Source organism: Fulmarus glacialis, unplaced genomic scaffold, assembly GCF_000690835.1.
Source record: "Fulmarus glacialis isolate BGI_N327 unplaced genomic scaffold, ASM69083v1 scaffold44962, whole genome shotgun sequence".
Classification (NCBI taxonomy): domain Eukaryota; kingdom Metazoa; phylum Chordata; class Aves; order Procellariiformes; family Procellariidae; genus Fulmarus; species Fulmarus glacialis.
The window spans coordinates 10,470-28,648 of NW_009198023.1; the positions used below are offsets into that span (position 1 = coordinate 10,470).

Sequence of the window (18,179 nt, forward strand, 5' to 3'; positions counted from 1 at the left end):
ACATGTAGTTTCCAGGCAAGTCAATCTCATTCTTGTAGCTAGCAGAAAAAAAAAGCCAGCCTATCATTTAAAAATGTGCCACAGTCAGCATAATTTCTGTAAAGCATTTAAGATTTACTGGCAGTATTGTATAAGAAATGCATCAAGCTTTACATTAAACACTCTATCTGTTCTGAGACTAGGCACTGTTTAGTTACAGCCATATGACAAATACCAAAAAAGAGGAATTCTTTATCATCAACTTCAGCCCTAACAATACATTGTGAATTATCTCTTTTTAGGGCATCAAAAAACCTTTTACTGAAGTAATTAAAGCCAATATTGGAGATGCACATGCAATGGGACAGAGACCAATCACCTTCCTGCGTCAGGTAAGAACATTATAAAATATTATTCTTTATTTTTTATTACATTACCAAGAATGCCTTAAAATCTGTCTAATGTGTGTATTAGTATAAATGATTCCCTAGATGCACTTAGACTTAAAATAGTTATTTCATAAAGAATTACAAACTTCGACTTCTGAGACGAAGTCCTATACCTTGCTTGCTGAGTGTCCTCTTTCAACACAGTAGCTTTCCTTACTTTTCAGATCATTCCCCATCCATGCTTTCTCCTGCCACTTCTCCTAAGTTACCAGTCAGCACATTCATTATCAATAATGCACTTCAACAAAGAAAGTGGTTGTTTTCAAAGAAAAAAGCAAATGCCTTTCTTCATCTGGCAGTGTACTTTAAGATCTGCACACAGTTGTGTGCAACTAGTTATGCTGTTGCTGATTTTGCACATTTTACCTCTGGGCAAGATAACTGGTTAACCTAAAAGTTAACTTTTAGGAAAGACTACAACAGAATCCACATTTGTATATTATTCCTAAAACACAAGTAAGGTTTAAAACTAGTATTATGCTATCTACTGAGCATCCCTTACACACACATGTAAAATCCTCAATCTATAATAATGTAAATTCAGAGAGTTCCAGGACAAACTGAAGCCGTATCAAACTGGGGGTCCAGGTGACGAGATTATAAAATTGAGCTATACATCAAACTGTCAGCAAACTAGGAAGACCAGAGCTTCTTACAAATTACTCAGATCCAATGTTATTAAAGAAAATACTGGGTAAATGGGAAATCCGTTCTCCCCATGACTGTGTGCGCACATGGATTAATTCTTTAGTCCCGTAAGATGACAACAGCCTATCCATATTACACCATGTAAGCATAACAATGAGAGAGAGACTGGAACAAATTAAGCTGATCTCAAGCAAGACCTCTAGATTCTTTGTCTTACATTCCTTAATAAACGTAATTCTGCTAGGTCATGTTTTTACTATGTCCTATATCACCACTTCTTTTTTAATTAAATATTTCCCACAAATTCAAATTAGTAAAAACTATAAGTTATTTTTGGGAAGAATTATTAGAACATGCAACTGGGACTTCAAAATTTGATCATATTTCTCAGTTCTGCTCCATATTAAAACTCTTGATTTCTTGTCAATAAAGTGGGCTAGTAATACACAAAGAGTGGAGGATAGAGCTGTTTAGAGATAACATATGAATAATGAACTGTGTTTTACTGTGCTTGCACTATGAATAGCTCACTTGGACTCCAATCTTCACTGTCCGTAATACAAATAGTTAATAATTCTATAACTGTTTTTACCAGCAGAACTTGTAAACCAGTAATATTTCTTCACTTAAAAAAACAACTGCAAACTCTTCATCAATAACCTTTGTTTTAAATTAGCTAGTATTTGTGATCTTCATTTCCAAGGAAAGTTAACAGTAATATTACCAACTTAAAATAACCATTGAGAATTGGCCAATTTACATTTTCTTGGCACTCTAGGTAGTGGCACTGTGTACATACCCAAACCTGTTGGACAGCCCAAGTTTTCCAGAAGATGCCAAAAAGCGAGCCAGACGGATCTTGCAGGGTTGTGGAGGAAACAGCTTAGGTAAGCATCTGTTTCAGTTGCTCCTGTTGGTATTAGAATCAACAAAGATAGTTTCAGTATCTGCAGTGCTGAAATTCCTTAATTCTGTTTTATATGATTACAAGTCAAATGGGAGATGCCCTCGGGCAAAATGATAGGGGGAGAGTTCACGGTGTGGCCTACTGATAAGCAGTGACTAATAGTGCAAATTTTTGATGAGACTTGTCACAGAAGAGGACAAGATGAGGATTATACATTTATGGAGCCCTCACCACAATAACATCTAGGCATAACCCTAAACAGAATGCTGAAGTTTTTTGTATTAGAAAAATAAGTGGCAGAGAGTACTAGTGAAGCTTTGTTACTGTTCTTATGACATCTGTTAATCCTTGGCTCTGACAGCTATGTCTCCTGCTAAATCTAGGTGGGGCTGTTTACAATTTTATCATCTCTAGATGCTTCTCTGCCAAGGAGTCTACTGTCCCTGTAATGACAGTATCAACAAACAATATATGTTCATCTCAGCTGATCCAGTTCACAGTCCTGTATCTTAATTTTGAACCATCAGTCCAAGTATGTTTGTCAGGATATGAACTGGGGTATCAGGTACCGAGGCGATAATTCTCTGCAAAAGGAAAGCTACACAGCTGAAAGGTGGTAGCTTTTTACTTAGCCAAGATAGCTTTAACTGAAGATGTCAAAGCCCTATTTCTCCAAGGTAAAATAACCCTTGAAGGAAATAAAGAACTCTGTTCTTCAACCACTGTTCCTGAGAGAGTATACATATAATATACACCTAGATAAGTACAAACTTTGCATATTCAGTAGAGAGGAAATGGAAGAGACAAATTCTTTATCAGCTAGCAACTGTACTGCCTACTTGTACCTGGGAAATGCCACTAGAATTTCTACTCTGCAGATAGTGTTACAGCTGCTGGGTACAGCAAAGAATCTGGCACACTTAATTACCTTCTTTCGGGTAGGCTAATAGTGACATTTCAGAGTACGTATTAGAGTAATTGGCATATTTCTTAATCTTTGTGATTGCAGTGCCTGTTTGCACTGGTGTATTTTGAGAGTAGGTGCTGTGAAACTTAATAAAATAAACAAAACCTAAATAGTGGTTACATTAGCAGTATTTCAGCCCTGGACTACTCCTAACACCACAGCCTAATACAGAATGTATTTTACCTTCACCTTTTTTGCACTGGTTTTGTTTCTAAATGTAGAACATTAAAAATACATTTATCAAAACTGAGAAGTTCCTCTGGCTCCATGAATTCCTTTCCTGGCTTACTTTGGAACAATTAATCCAAGTAGTATTAGTTGTCATGTAAGAGTTACTGGGGATACATTTGAATTTTGCCTCAATCTTTCTTTGTAGTGATTTTCAAATTCAGGGACATGGGTCTTGGCCCAATGCTGGAGTGAAATGAAAGGAATTCAGCCTTGCATGATATTTCAGAAATATGTTGACTCTGTACAAAATCCCCTTTTCAGCAGAAGATCACATATTTCAAGTAATTCGCGTTAGCTCAATAGACGCTGAGGAAGTAGGCCTGTAACAGTTGCAATAATCAAGTAAGATGATCATTCTGAATACACTCTTTTAATTTCAGTGGATAAATTGAAGTTATGTAAGTAACTGGAGTCTAAATGTTTTTTTTCCTGATATGATATGTACCAAGAACAACTGTCCCTCTAAATTCCTGAAAAACTAAAACCACTGTAGACCTTACTGATCTGCTGTACTGGTTTATGCCTTCTCTCCACCCTCCCTGTCTCAAGTATCATATATCAGCCCCTTCTCTTGGCCTCAGTTGCTCATAAGTCTCTGTACAGCACTCCGTAAACATGCAGTCTGAGGCAAGTGGATGTGCAGCTGAATGGAAGTTACTCCTATTGCTTTGTTGGTAGTCTGACAACTTACTGCTTTCTTCATGGCTGAGAAGGAGAAATTGGCTTTCCTAGGAAAAAGCAAAGGTCGAAAACTGATCCCTCCGTGTAGCTTTAAGTGCTGTGTTGTGCTCTAATAAAACCTTACTTTCAAAAACTTTGTCAATCCAACACAGAAATGGCTTCACTACATATGGTCAAGCTAATTGAAGTGTTGTACCCACAGCTATACTGGACTATTTAAATGTATTAATTGCAAGGTTAATATGAATGCTTTGACCTCTGGATATGAACCAGAATAACCTCACTTCCAATGAATGTTCATTTGGCAAAACCCTACTCATAGTATTGAGTTTTGCTACTCCCAGACCATGTATGAAGGCTCAGATATGTCCTCAACTTCTGTTGTGTTCAAATACTCTGGGATTCCTTTCACATCACTTATTTTGCCTGTGGGATAACTGCCATATCTTTCCAGGCAGTTGAGAAATTTACCCCTTTCCTATATATAACAATATATAATATATGCACATGCAGCTTTTTGGGTTGGGTTTATTCATTTGCATCCTACAATGCAAACAGATGGGTTCTAGTCAAAGCTGTCAATTGAGTACAATTAGTGTAGAAGACCTGAAAATTTAATTCAGGTCTTCTGTATATCCTCACTGAGTCATGGGACTTAACCCTCAATGGAGCACAAGACAGAATGACAGCTTAGGTTTGTTCTCCTACTTTAACAGCAGGTTCCTAGCTGTGGTCAAAGGTCCATGTATAGTCCATATATCTACAACTTTTAGTCCTGTAAAAGTAAACGTTTAGGACATCAGGGAACTTTGTGCCCTGAATTACCATTTTGTCCCATGCAATTGTGCAGTACTTGGAAAGGTTCTTTGTCTTTATACATTATGCTTTCACAGAAGTATTATCAGGCAGACTACTAGCATATAACTGAGTGATGAGAGTTAAGTCAGGCACCATTATTCCACTCCACCCAACAAGCAAAGAAAATTCTGCAGCTTCATGACAGTGTTCTAAATTAGATGTACACTTGTCACTTCATTGTCCATCCGTCTTAGGCTTCATAGCTTGAATCCATTCCTCATCTTGGCTTAGGCTTATTTTTACTCTTTATTTGTTGCACGTGCTCAGCACTGATGCACACAGGCATCTAACACCTTACTTTGTTTAACATTATTAGTTGTGCTCTGTAAGCTGCATGAGGCTTATAGATTGAGGTGATCCTAGATGTTTCTGCTACAAGTAACTGAAAAGTGGTTGTGGGAGATGCTGTGCGGGGAGAGAGAAGCAGTTTAGGATTTTTTCGGTTTCAGACTGTGGGAGAAAATGGTATTATATTGTTTTCATATTGCAAATAGAAATCTTATTTTTGTCATGGATTTGAAGAAGTTATTTTCCTTTCTATTGCACATGCTACCTCTGTTCCTTGTTCCCATTACTTAAAAAGGTGTTGGTTGACATTCTGAAGTGGTTTTCAACATAAAGCAAGCAACTGGGAGATAGTCAAAATGGGATTGCTGTCCCAGTTTGCAAAGTAGCCTTTAAGTCCTACTTTTTACCAATCTGGTATATTATTTTTGTATTTTAATGATACTTATTATATTTGCCTAATTCCAAATTAATTCTTTTGCTCTATGAACAAACCAACTCCCCTTCCTACTCCTTGAAAAAAGAAACAATCCTGGGCATCCAGAGCCCTTGTATATACAAACTACTTAATGCAATACTAGCTCAGCAGTTTTGTTAGCAAACAGAAAATCTAATGTTCATTGTACTCAATTCTCATCTCATTCTCTATTTTTCACAGGATCTTACAGTGCCAGTCAAGGTATAAATTGCATCCGTGAAGATGTTGCTTCATATATTGAAAGAAGAGATGGAGGGGTTCCTGCAGATCCAGATAACATATATCTTACCACGGGGGCAAGTGATGGTATTGCTGTAAGTGTTAAAATTAAACCTGTATCTTCTTGGTATAAACTATAATTTATCAGTTACCTTTGGAAATACAGATCTCTGTTGAACATCTGGTCTCACAAACTCCTGTGAGTTTGATCTAACAGATACTGAAGTCACATTAAGTGGATATCCAATACACCCAATTATGTGGATGTAACATGCCAGCTAAGAAACAGGCGCATGGAGACAAAGTCTCTTAATATACATTAACTTGTACATTTTGTAAACTACATAGGTGCCTAAATATAAATTAAGGAGATTCAGACCATTCAGACTAAATAATGGTGTCCTCAGTGGTTAAGATACGTAAGTACTGAAGATTACAGGGTATGAATCAGTGGCAGAGAGAAGAGGGAATGACCTCGGAGGTGAGAAGTCTCAGCAGCTCTTCTTCCTAGTAAACTCTCTGCTAGTGCAGATTAATGCCAGTGAAAATCCCGAAGATCTATTTCAGTATCCAGCTTGTTTGGAAAAAACTTCAGGTTTTGGCTTCAACCAAGGTTCAAAGATGGTCCTCGTCTCTATTAGATTTTTCCTTTACACAGACACATTTACTGATATTACAACAACCAGCAGTTCTTTGGTTTTATTAAGGCAGCCTTTTATAGCTTGTTTGTAAAAGTTTTTTTTAAAATGACATCTAGTGGCAGAGTTCAGAATGACAATGTTCTGACATGAACAATTCCCCAGATGTCTTTAGTGAATTGGCTTTCCAGAGTTTATGATGCCAAGTGTTGTACTGGCAGCTTGTCAGGAACGGCAGCATAGCATATCAAATCTGTACCATGCTTATTTGATTTCACCAGTGATGAAAAGTCAGCAGTACAATGAGTCTCATTATTTGGCACTTCCAAGGATAAAACAACTTTTTTATCCTTGGAAGAGGGGGACAGAGGGTGTTAAAGAATTTTTAAATTTGCATTTGGTCCTGATTATACATTTTGGATGCTTGGTATTTTTAAACTAGTGGTGGGTACAAAATTATGTTGATTATAAATCATTAGCTTAGCAGCTGAGTTAGTATGCGATGAGAGGCACAGAAAGGCAGATTTTGCTCCAGAACCAACAAGAAGCTTAAAGGATACTGCTGTTATAGCTGAAGAGATATTTTTGGTTTTGCACTCCCAGTTACATGTTGATAAGGATGCCTGCTTTGATTGCACCTGTGTTTCAGAGTTCTCCCTTGATTATAAAGGCAGAAATCTCTCCACTTCCAGCACGAAATGCACTCTTTTATTTAATTCATATGTAAAAAGCCTATGCATAGACACACACAAACACACAGCCGTTGGGCACAGGTAAATCCTCTGGACTGACCTTAGCACAAGCATTACATTTCTGTCTGTATCTTCTGGGCATAAACTATGTATGATATATTAGATTTCCATCCCAAGACATGCAGACTTTTGGTCTCTTCTGTTACTTGAAAATGAAGCCATAATGCGAGTCTCTAGCTTTGTTCCCACCTGGCCACAATTGCTCCTAATCTAAAACAGGTCTCTCTCTTCCAAAGGAGAACCTCCACAGGCCCCAGTTCTAATTTCTGGTTTTATTTATTGGCCTCTTGTGATTAATGAGATAAAATGCGTGGAAGGCAACAAGCAACAACTAGCTGAGGCTTCTTTGCTTACAACTGGGCACAGTAGAAAAATCATGATCTTGATATTCCTGTTTCCAACGTTCCCTCTAGCCTTTTGCTCAGAATGTTTTTCCTAAATTTTGCAGTTGAACAGACATGATCTTTAGAAGCCGTGACACGCAGAGGAATTCCATTAAGCTGAGTTAGACCATCCTCACTCAGCCAGTAACTTAACTTGAAATAAATAAATGCCCTTTGAGATGAGAAAATGACTGTATGCTTCTAGAATAGAAATCTACCTTAACTCTAGATTTTTCAAGAAGGAAGATCAGTAACTTATTCTTGTGTGTAACTTTTTTTTCTTTTTTTAATTCCTACTTTTTCCCCAGACAATTTTAAAGATCCTGGTCTCAGGAGGTGGAAAATCCCGAACAGGAGTGATGATCCCTATACCACAATATCCCTTATATTCAGCAGCCATATCTGAACTAGATGCTATACAGGTGAACTACTATTTGGATGAAGAAAATTGCTGGGCGCTAGATGTGAATGAACTTCGCCGTTCATTGAATGAAGCTAAGGCATATTGCAATCCAAAAGTCCTCTGCATCATCAACCCTGGAAATCCCACAGGTCTATACCAATTTTGTTTAATGGATGGGGTTTAAGACCAATTTTTAAGACCAATTTTTTTTTCCTCTTTCATTCATTTGACATTGCAGGCAAATCCTAAATACATATCAAATATCTAAAGCTGAATTCTAGAGATCAGTGCTCTAAGTAGGTCAGTATATCATACTTTTAGAAACTTATTTTCAGTATCATGGAACTCCAGGGATTTGGGAAGAGAGGAGGTTCACTTCACTGGATCCCATCTGAAGCCACTGCTTCCACTGAACTTTTGCAGACTTGTGGAATGACTTTCAGTCACTTTTGGTCTTTATCAAAGATCTTGTCTCTGACATGGCCTGTAACCTCTCGCCTCTGAGAGACTACAGATACACTCTGAACCCAGTGCCTACCACTGCCTCCCTCAGAAGAATTTAGTTTTTTGAGTAGTTGAGGTTGATTAGTGAGAACCTAGCTCCCACTTAACCATCGTGCATGTGAGTATTTCACATGATCAGTTACGCACAGAGTACTCTTAAAAAGTTATTGATTGACTACTGTATCTCACACTTCCTTTGCTTGAGATGGACTAGGTTACCTTGAACCATAACTCCTCCAAAAATATTCCTTAATTTCACACTTAGTGAATTGAATTCTAAAATTCAATAGCACTTTTCTGAGAAAGAGGGATATCTTACTGAAAAGCTAGTAGTCTAACTAGGTCTGGGCGAAAAGATTCGTATATATATGCTCCACTAACTTTCTTCTTGCCTTAAAAATCAAACTACAGGACAGGTGCAAAACAGAAAGTGCATTGAAGATGTGATACACTTTGCTTGGGAAGAGAAACTTTTTCTTTTGGCTGATGAGGTAATGGAATATTCTGTTCTCTCAAAAGCACAGCTAAGTGTACGCATACGAGGTGTAATTTTGTTCCATGTGTGGTATTGGTATTTTTTAAGTACAGGCAACAGATTCTCTGTTATCATATTAAGACATGAATAAACATGCAAGATTCCTAATATCAGAGGATTAATATGAGAGGTGGCTTGATCTGGATTTGAACTAGAAAGTGTAGGGGACACAAGGAAGGAGACACAAGGAGGAACTTTTCTGGAACTGACCTAAAAACCTATGTGATACTCAGACCGCTTCAAATGAAAGAAATAGAAGGAAAATCAATTTAAACATAGAAGTAAAGGTTAAATTATACAAAGAAGCTCACTGTTCTTCCAAAGGCTAAACTATTAAGTTTGTCCACATGAGAGAAAATGTATCATTACAGTAACTATTTCTTAACACAGAACCTTGTGTCTTCTAACGGCTTTAAGTTTTGAGTGTTACCACTGTTTCTTCAGTTCAGATCTGGCTCTCTAAAAGGCCATCTTTTATCTTAGTTGGGGGAACAGAGCACATTAATGTCTTCTGACTGTTCAGGTTTACCAGGACAATGTGTACTCTGAAGGATGCCAGTTTCATTCTTTCAAAAAGATTCTGTATGAGATGGGACCCGAGTACTATAACAATGTTGAGCTGGCCTCTTTTCATTCCACCTCTAAGGGATACATGGGCGAGTAAGTCTGCTTTAGTTTTTTTTTAATTTCATCTTCCTCATTAATCTGCTTGGACAGCCATTTCATGTTACTGACCTGAAGGTAATCCACTGTCTTCTATTAATTTTAAATAAAAACTATTAAGAAAAGGAAAACAAGCATTTAAAGCACAGAGTAATGGATTAGCTCAGTGGTTTTCAAAGTATACCAAATAATAAGTGTATTTATTTCAGACAGCTAATGCCTCAGTTTCACTGAGGTGAAATCCTACAGTCCTAAACCAGACCTGTGATAAAGGAAAACATGGTCTCCAACATTCAAGGGAACAGCTCAAGAATCCCTGGGGCAATTGATATTACAGATGTTTGGGTTTGGTTGTTTTGGGGAGGAAGAGATGGAAGAAAAAGAATTTTCTGATTAAATGAATGCTGCCACAGCCATATGCTCTTGTTCTGAAGAGCAAACAATCCAAGTAAATCATTAACTTGCCTAACAGGGAAGCCACATGTACACGATTTTCTCTGTATGGGATACTAGGGCTTAATGACGAATCATTTAGTTCCATCTTAAAACATTATCAGGATAGCAGCTATTTCAACAACCTGTATGTTACATATTGTAAGATCCTCATTAATTGTCTTTCCACTTCTGCAGTTATTTTCATTGCTTTTCCAGTATTTATACACTTGAGGTTAACCGATCTTTTCTGTTCACTTTAATCACAGATGTGGCTACAGAGGAGGTTACATGGAGGTCATTAACTTGCACCCAGAAATTAAAGGACAGCTTGTTAAGCTGCTTTCTGTTCGCCTTTGTCCTCCAGTCTCAGGACAAGCAGCAATGGATATTGTAGTGAATCCTCCAATACCTGGAGAAGAATCTTATTCACAGTTCATAAAGGTTAGCAATAACATGCTTGTTCTTTTGTGCATTTCCTAAACCTATCGTAAGTATTGTGAACTCAGAATATGTTCGGAGACCAGACTTCTTTCCTTTCTTCTCAGACAATCCTGTAATAACACCAATTTACAGAACTATGCAGGATATTTTAAATTAACTCAATATGACTACCTTTAAAAATATTTTTTATTCCTTTTATGGTTGCTTTGTTTAGGAGCCAAAAAAACCTAAGAAGGTATTATCAAATCAGCTTTCTTGCTGATAAATTCAACTTTTTTCCGTGTTTAGCACGACAACAGAATTACTAAATAAGATTTGTTTTTACTAAAATCTAAACAGGAATGTAAGTTCAAATACAGTTGTAAAATCAGCCTTGTTCTTAGGTATCCAGTGCCTCTATATAATGAACAACATGGTATTCTGTATTAAAGAATACATACAGTTTCTCACTTGTAAAAATGAAACTGAATCTGGCTTAAGAAATTACAGTATTGAGTCACATCAAAGGTTCTGCTAACGTGGTCTCTAAAAATAGCCAAGAGTGGATGCTCAGAAGGAAGAATGTAAGAAGAGGACATGCAGGTAGAGACTTCTGCAGGTTAGTGTCTATCTACAACACTTTGTAGTTGTATCCTGCTAATGCCTTTTTGCACTGCTGTCTTTAAGATTATGACTGGAATTAGGAACATCATTTGCTCTAATAACTCAGCAAAACCCTAGAAGTGCTTAATTCGGGGAAGGCTTCTTGAAGCATCATAGTTTTGTCTGGCGTTTTTACTGCCACTTCAAATATGTCACACTGAACACCTTCCTTTTAAACAGGAGAAGGAGTCTGTTTTGAACAATCTTGCCAAAAAAGCCAAACTAACAGAAGACATGTTTAACAAGGTACCTGGAATTCACTGCAATCCACTTCAAGGAGCTATGTATGCTTTCCCACGGATCTTTATTCCTTCCAAAGCCATTGAGGAAGCAAAGGTCAGTCAGTCATTTTTACCCCAATCTATTTTAACCTTCACACACTTGTGCCTGCCACTTCTAATGATGAATTTTTATTCCAGACATAGTGTAAGCTCATGTAGTTACAAAAGCAGTAGTTCACGGACTACGTATGATCTTAAATATAACATGACCTTTATTTTAAGAGAGGAAAACAAAACAGAGCATTTCATCACAGTGGTAAGGCTTCCAGGTTGAGAATGTTACCCAAGGATGTTAGTGTTAAATAGATTAAGTCATAGGGTGGGCAAGTAACTGGACATGTGCAAATTCCAAATGGCTGCCTGTGCCCAGGTTAGGTAGGCCAGCATGTGTGACGGGGATTGTGAATGGCAGTGCTACCGATCCTGCAAAAGAAGCCCCATTCAGCAAGTGTGGGAAAGAGGGAGGCAGGTTTCCTTACAAATTTTACTTCTGTACCTTTTTGTATTTGGGTCAGTAAGCTATATTACTAAATGACAAGTCTTTTTGTTCCTAACTAGAGCTCTATTACCTATGTGTAATATTCATTTTTTAAAGGGAATTTTATCAGCATCGTTGAGGACAAAAATAGGGTTGTTTTTCAGCTGATTATTTGATTAGGCATATAACCTGCATGTATTTAAGAACTTCCATAGTTATTAATCAGGGGACTTTCTAGTCAGCAGATAATTCAGGGGAAAAAAATAGTAACTGCCAACAGAACTGGAACACACAGCTCTCAAATTAATTTCATCTTGTCAAATGTCAGTGGCTCAGATTTTTTTAAGTACAATTTTGAGACTTTTGACAAAAAGTTACAAGCAAGTCAAGGAGAAAAACAAAAATATCTAAAACCTTTCTTTTGAAGTGAGTGTTTTGTGTAGGTTCTTCAGCCTTGTTCCTCTATGAAAATTCACAGTGTGAACTGTCCCACTAGCAATTGTTCTTCATTTTCTTTAGTAAATAGAATAAGAAACTAGTAATGTAAGATAAGGTTTCAGGAAGAAAAGCAATCATGAAATTCTATATATTTGGAGTATTATTTTGACTTCAGTAATTCTAAAGCATCCATTCCCTTAGGCTCATAAAATGGCACCTGATATGTTCTATTGCATGAAACTTCTGGAAGAAACTGGAATATGTGTTGTACCTGGAAGTGGATTCGGCCAAAGAGAAGGAAGCTACCATTTCAGGTACAGTTTCTGTTTGTTTAAAATCAAATTAACTGTAATAAGCTAAGTACCATCCCAGTACTTTCTCTTCTGATTAAATGTAAGGATTTTTATTTCAGTTTATGTTGTCTCACTTTCTACTGGACATTTTCTGTGGGCTGACAGCTAGGTCAAAGAACCTGGTCTGCTAGATGAGCTATTCAGGTTTTTACGGTGTTTTCACAGCTTGCTGACATAGTTTTATTCTGTTTTTATACACTGACATTTGAAATGCCTTCTCCACGAATATAAACAATAATAATAGGTTATACTCTAATCTTAAAGTTGGCTAAGGCATTACAAAAATTGCCCTGCTTTCTTCTGTGGGGAGGAGAGATTAAACAGTGTTTCCATATGGAGAAACTGCATGAAAGATGCAGTATCTTCCCTATAAATCTGCTCCTTAAACACGCTGAGTAACTCTTCACTTTACCAACACAAGATGTTGGACTAAATCTTCTAATACCAAAACTGTGAACATAAACTCTATTGCTTTTGCTTCCAATAAACAGCACTTTACTCCAGCTGAGAAATTATCATGGAATTTAGTCTTGTTTGGTCTGAAGCAACGTAACAGAGGGTACCTTTAGCCGTGATAGTTCTGCAACACAGATAGCTGGATTACATATCTGGGTGCATGCAGCTCCAGCAAAAAGCTAGTGTGAGTCCATTCCTGTACCAGTGTGGGAAAAACATTTTGTTCTTGCATACAGTCTTGCATACTCAATTATGCAGATTATGCAGAAGAAGGAAAAAAGGCAATAAAGCTGCAGTGTGGGATGTTGCATTGTTTTAATGCTTCTGAATTAAGTTTTCAATTAAAAAAGAAATGTACATTTACTCATAACTGCTCGCCCCTAAAGCTCAAAAAACCGGGTATAATTTGGCATAACTGCACTAAAAATGGAAACTAAGTTGCTGTTATTTCTTACTGATAACCTTCTTTATCACTCAACAGAAAATAACAATTCTTGAATTCCTATATATTAACCAATTGAAACAAATTGCTCTAGTTTAATAGTATAGCTCAATTAAAGCATAAATGCAGAAAATAAGAGAATCACATCAAAACAGATATTAAACTTAACACGTTACTAGCTGTGCCCTGTGATTAATCAAGATCTATGCAAAGATCACAGTTTAGTTTGTTTTGAAGATAATGTGGGTTGGTTTTTTTCTTCCTTTAAATATTATTTTTCAGAATGACCATTCTTCCTCCAGTAGAGAAGCTGAAGATCCTACTGGAGAAAGTGAAAGACTTCCACATAAAGTTTCTTGAAAAATATGCATAAACTACTGTGGCTTTTTCCCCTCATCCCCTCCCCTTCAAGGCGAATGCAGAAAATGAACAAAGATGTGCTGAGAATGTGCTGTTCATCTAATTTAACTAAATTCAAAATAGATACAAACAATCTCAGATACTGCTACAACTTATTGGATTGTTAAATTTAATATCTGGTATAGAAGACATTGTTACACCAACTTTTTTTTTAAAGGGAAGGGGAGAATGTGAAGAAAGTGGTGAGAAGAAAGAGTCAGTAAATGATTTTGTGCCTTGATTGGAAGTTACATTTGTGAACTTTTGACTCAATAGGTTGGGGAAGGGAGTTGCTCATTAAAATTACTACTGTTGTGTGGGGTTTTTTTTACAAAACAGAAATGCCAAGAGCCATTGTTTAGCTAGGAACATGTTTCCCATCTTAAAATTCTACTAAGCAAAAATGCAAAAGCCTACATTACAGGTATATTTTGGTTTAATTTTTTTTGTTGTTGTTCAATATGAAGTGTTCTCCAAATCTGATTAAGCATGTAGATACAGCTTATCTGTGTTTATTCAAAAAAAAAAATCTTCGGCAGATGTGTGCAGATACTTTTCAACTTCTGTTAAAAAGGAATCCTGCCATCACAGCATAATGAGTGGAATATACAGTTTTGATCAGAGGAGTGAACATGGTGTCTGCTTGAACCCTATTTTTATGAAACTGACACATGGTGAGGAATATTAGCTTCTTATTCATATGCTATTCAACACATTATCCCAGCATAAGATAAGAGCACTGAACACTTCCTCTCATAACAACTCCATGAGTCTCCTGTTAACTCACATCTTTTACATACATGGAACATAGTAAATTACTGTTTCAAAGCAGATGTGAGTACTGTCAATCCTTTCAAGTAGGGTGAAATACAACACTATTTCAGAATTGCTTTATCTATGGAGAATATTTGTTTGGAACCACCTGACTGACAGACCCGTTAGCTGGCCGAAATCCAGCTTGAACTGGCAAGGACTAACAAATGTTGTTACCAGGAGAAATGCTGGGGGTGGTTTCTAATGAAGGAAAAGGTATTTAAAGGAAAATGTCTTGCACCAAGCATAAAGATAATGGTAGTACAGCTCACTCTTAAATCTTCCACAGTCATACTGCTGGCTGAATGACCCCAAATGCTTATTAAAACCCAGCTAAACCAGGTCACTATCTAGGAGTACAGGTGTATTACTCTACTAATCTATGCCAGTTTCCCTGCACAACACAAGAAAGAAGGCTTCTGTTTCTCTAGAGTTGGAAGCTGGACACCTTCTGCTAGCACTGATAAAGGACTGAAGGAACACGGCTTCCAGTATTCAGCCATGAAACTATTAGCTTGTCAGGCTTAGGCTCAGCATTTACAAAGTTTATTCATTAAGAGTATCTCATTCAATCTAGTCATTAATTTTAAGTTATTACTTAGAAGTAAACTCATTTTAATGTCTACTAGCACTTTGTTAGGCTGCCTTTGTAGCTGGTTCAACATTCTATGCTGAGCCAGGTTACTAAAGCCAAGGGCTAGAGAATCACCATATGGATAAAGCATGTGCCAATCTATTATGTGTGGAAGACAAGAGATGTTGCCAATAACTGTCCTTGCAACAGCAGCTACTAGTCTATGACATAGCATTAGCAGTTGGTGTACTTCTTACAGCTCCTTACTGAAGACTGTGAGAAGAATTTAGTACTTCTCAATCACCTGCCAGTGGTCACAGGTTCATAAATGAAAATGGCACGCTGCTACACAAAGTTACTATGGAGGCTTGGAGAAAAAAAATTTATACTTTTATCCTTGGAGAAATGGATTTCTTGGAGCACAGCAGACTGAGAACACTTACGTTGCTACTATCCATTGATAAATACAACCTTTTATCTGTTAGCACTCTCCACTTGGCATCCTTAATATGCACTAATAAAACAAATTCAGAAATCAAAACTGTAGTAAGAGGTCAGAATATTAAGGTAAAAATAAGACAAACAGCATTTTCCTATTCTAGGAATGTGTCCAAATCAGATCTGGCTTTGGACTTCTAATGCAGTGTCGATTGAAGCTAAGATCTAACAATGGGAGTTAGAATATTTTTTTATATTTTTGTAACTACAGCTTTTTCATAGGATAGTATTTGTAATCTAATAAGTCAATAGATTTTATATTTGCCTTGCATTTGCACCTGATACTTCTGGAAAAAAATGTAAAGGTTTACAAGTTTCTAATGATAATTTACAGGTGTGAAAGGCTTTTTGTTTTAAGTCGGGACAGCAATTCTTACACTTTTAAATCAAAATATAATGACATAAACTGAGTTTTTTCTAAACATTCTATTATGGTGCCTTTTATGTTTCTGACATTATAAGGGATAACAATTTGTTCTTGATGCATCTCATATGGAAGGGTGGTGATTTCTATTGTCCATCTACAATATTTGTATGTACTGTGATAAGGATAATGTATTTTTGTGGAACAATCCTGTAAAGCTAAGAAAAGAGGCTTATTTTCAATGTCTTTGAAATATTTCATGAATAACAGACAATCCTTACTTTCAAATGCATGCTTCTAGATTTGATTTTCCTACAGGTGCTCCTTAAAATGGTACTTCAGATGTATGAGACTTCCAAATAATAAAGCACATGTTAAAAAAAAAAAGGTAATAGTTCTCCATTTCCTATGTCACTGAAGCAACACTTGCTGGATTGCACTATGAGGGCATTTAACTTCATGTTCAAACTAGTATTTACTTTAATCCATGTACCAGTTCATTAATTTCTGCATCACTCCAATTTATGGGCTTGAAATTTGTCAAACTTGTTACCACAAAACTATTCCCTAGCAACGCAGAACTGTACATAGAGATGGTCTTAGGCATATTTTATGCTCATAATTAATCATCTCTTTTTATGTAAGGAGTTGTAACCAAGAGTTAAGCAAGCCAGACTTCTTTCTTCATAAAGAGGATAAATCAGTCAGTTAAGGCTGATCAACTGTGGCCTGAAAGCTTTGGTGATGGGTTTGTTTGGTATTGTCGGTTGTTTCCTTTTTAAAAAACTTCTTACACGGCTTGTACGAGACTAAACTTACAGAGCAACACAATCTTGTCTTTTTGCAGTGACACCTCAAAATGACTTTACTGGTGTTTGTTTGGTAATTCAAAAGAAAATGAAGTTTAGGGAAAGGGAAGGTAGTCCTGCTTCCCTAAACATATATGCATATGCCAGCACCACTGAAAAAAAGCAAAAGCAGGCTATTTTCTCCTTTGTGTCAGATATTTGAGTGTTTTCTGGAGCAGAAACATTTACCTGGGTTTTTTTGGGAGTAGGTTGTTTTACAAACAAGAACATGGTCTGAAATAAAATGGTTATATTATGAATTGTCAGTCAGATTTTTTACAGCTTTTTTTGAGTGCCATAGGCTGTCACATCTAGATCAGTAGATAAGGATACTGTGCCAGATGCATATGATACAGAAAAAGCCACTAATTTCAGAGTGCTTGCAACATCAACTACATACACTGTGTGAAAACCACTAGTGTTTTAAAACTTTATCTAAATTCCTTTTTACACAGTTCCTTGGTCAATAAAGAACACAGGTTTGATCATTTGTACAAAACCCAAAATATTCATACCTCTGGTGTGATTTTTTTATTTGGATGCATGTAAGATAATGTTTCTGCAGGGAATTCTACTTTTAAGGATATGGCTTTGAATGTTTTTATACATTCAGTACTACGTGTAGTCATGCCTTTCTAATGCTCCACATTATTACATGTTTATTAAATACTCTTTTCACCTGATTAGAATTTACACAACCTGTAACCATTTGCATCAGGCAGAACAGGTTATTCACTTTGCTAGCTCTGAAGCACTGCACGCTGAACAGCAGTAAAGTAGCTAAAACCAAACCTCAGCTGAAATAGGGTCCCTCCTATACAGTAGAAAGGTTTCCCAGTACGTGTCCAAACCCTGGCAGCACAACCGCTGCCTGCCCCGGGCCCCGGGCCTGCCTCCCACACCCTCCGGCGCCGGTTACTACTCACCCCCGGGATGAAAGGGGTCATCTGCCCTACCGCAGCTCCTCATGTGCCGAGGTCAGCAGCGGCCGCTTCAAAGCAATTAACAAAAAAGCACAATTAATTTTGTTCCACCAGGACAAAGCGCGTCTGCGCGTGGATACACGTGAGCCTGCCCAGCTCCTGTCAGGACGCGACGGGCCCGGCTTTGCGCCTGTCCAGCCGTGCCCAAGTTCCC

At 37.2% G+C, this 18,179-nt stretch overlaps 1 protein-coding gene across 1 annotated transcript; it reads left to right on the forward strand.

The window, feature by feature from the left end:
- Positions 1–285: 285 nt before the first annotated feature.
- On the forward strand, positions 286–14,618 carry GPT2 (glutamic pyruvate transaminase (alanine aminotransferase) 2). Its single transcript, XM_009572762.1, has 10 exons — positions 286–371; positions 1,855–1,963; positions 5,664–5,797; positions 7,784–8,027; positions 8,794–8,873; positions 9,441–9,577; positions 10,282–10,456; positions 11,279–11,434; positions 12,497–12,609; positions 13,829–14,618. The coding sequence occupies exons 1-10, from the start codon at positions 339–341 to the stop codon at positions 13,917–13,919; spliced, it is 1,272 nt and encodes a 423-aa protein (XP_009571057.1). The 5' UTR covers positions 286–338; the 3' UTR covers positions 13,920–14,618.
- The last annotated feature ends 3,561 nt before the right edge of the window (positions 14,619–18,179 follow it).

Bases quoted from the DNA above. Each gene is read 5' to 3' on its own strand.
- GPT2 (XM_009572762.1), top strand. From the start codon at position 339: ATGGGACAGAGACCAATCACCTTCCTGCGTCAG. The intron at 1,964-5,663 runs GTAAGCATCTGT...TATTTTTCACAG, and splicing joins TTGTGGAGGAAACAGCTTAG to GATCTTACAGTGCCAGTCAA. The intron at 11,435-12,496 runs GTCAGTCAGTCA...CCATTCCCTTAG, and splicing joins AAGCCATTGAGGAAGCAAAG to GCTCATAAAATGGCACCTGA.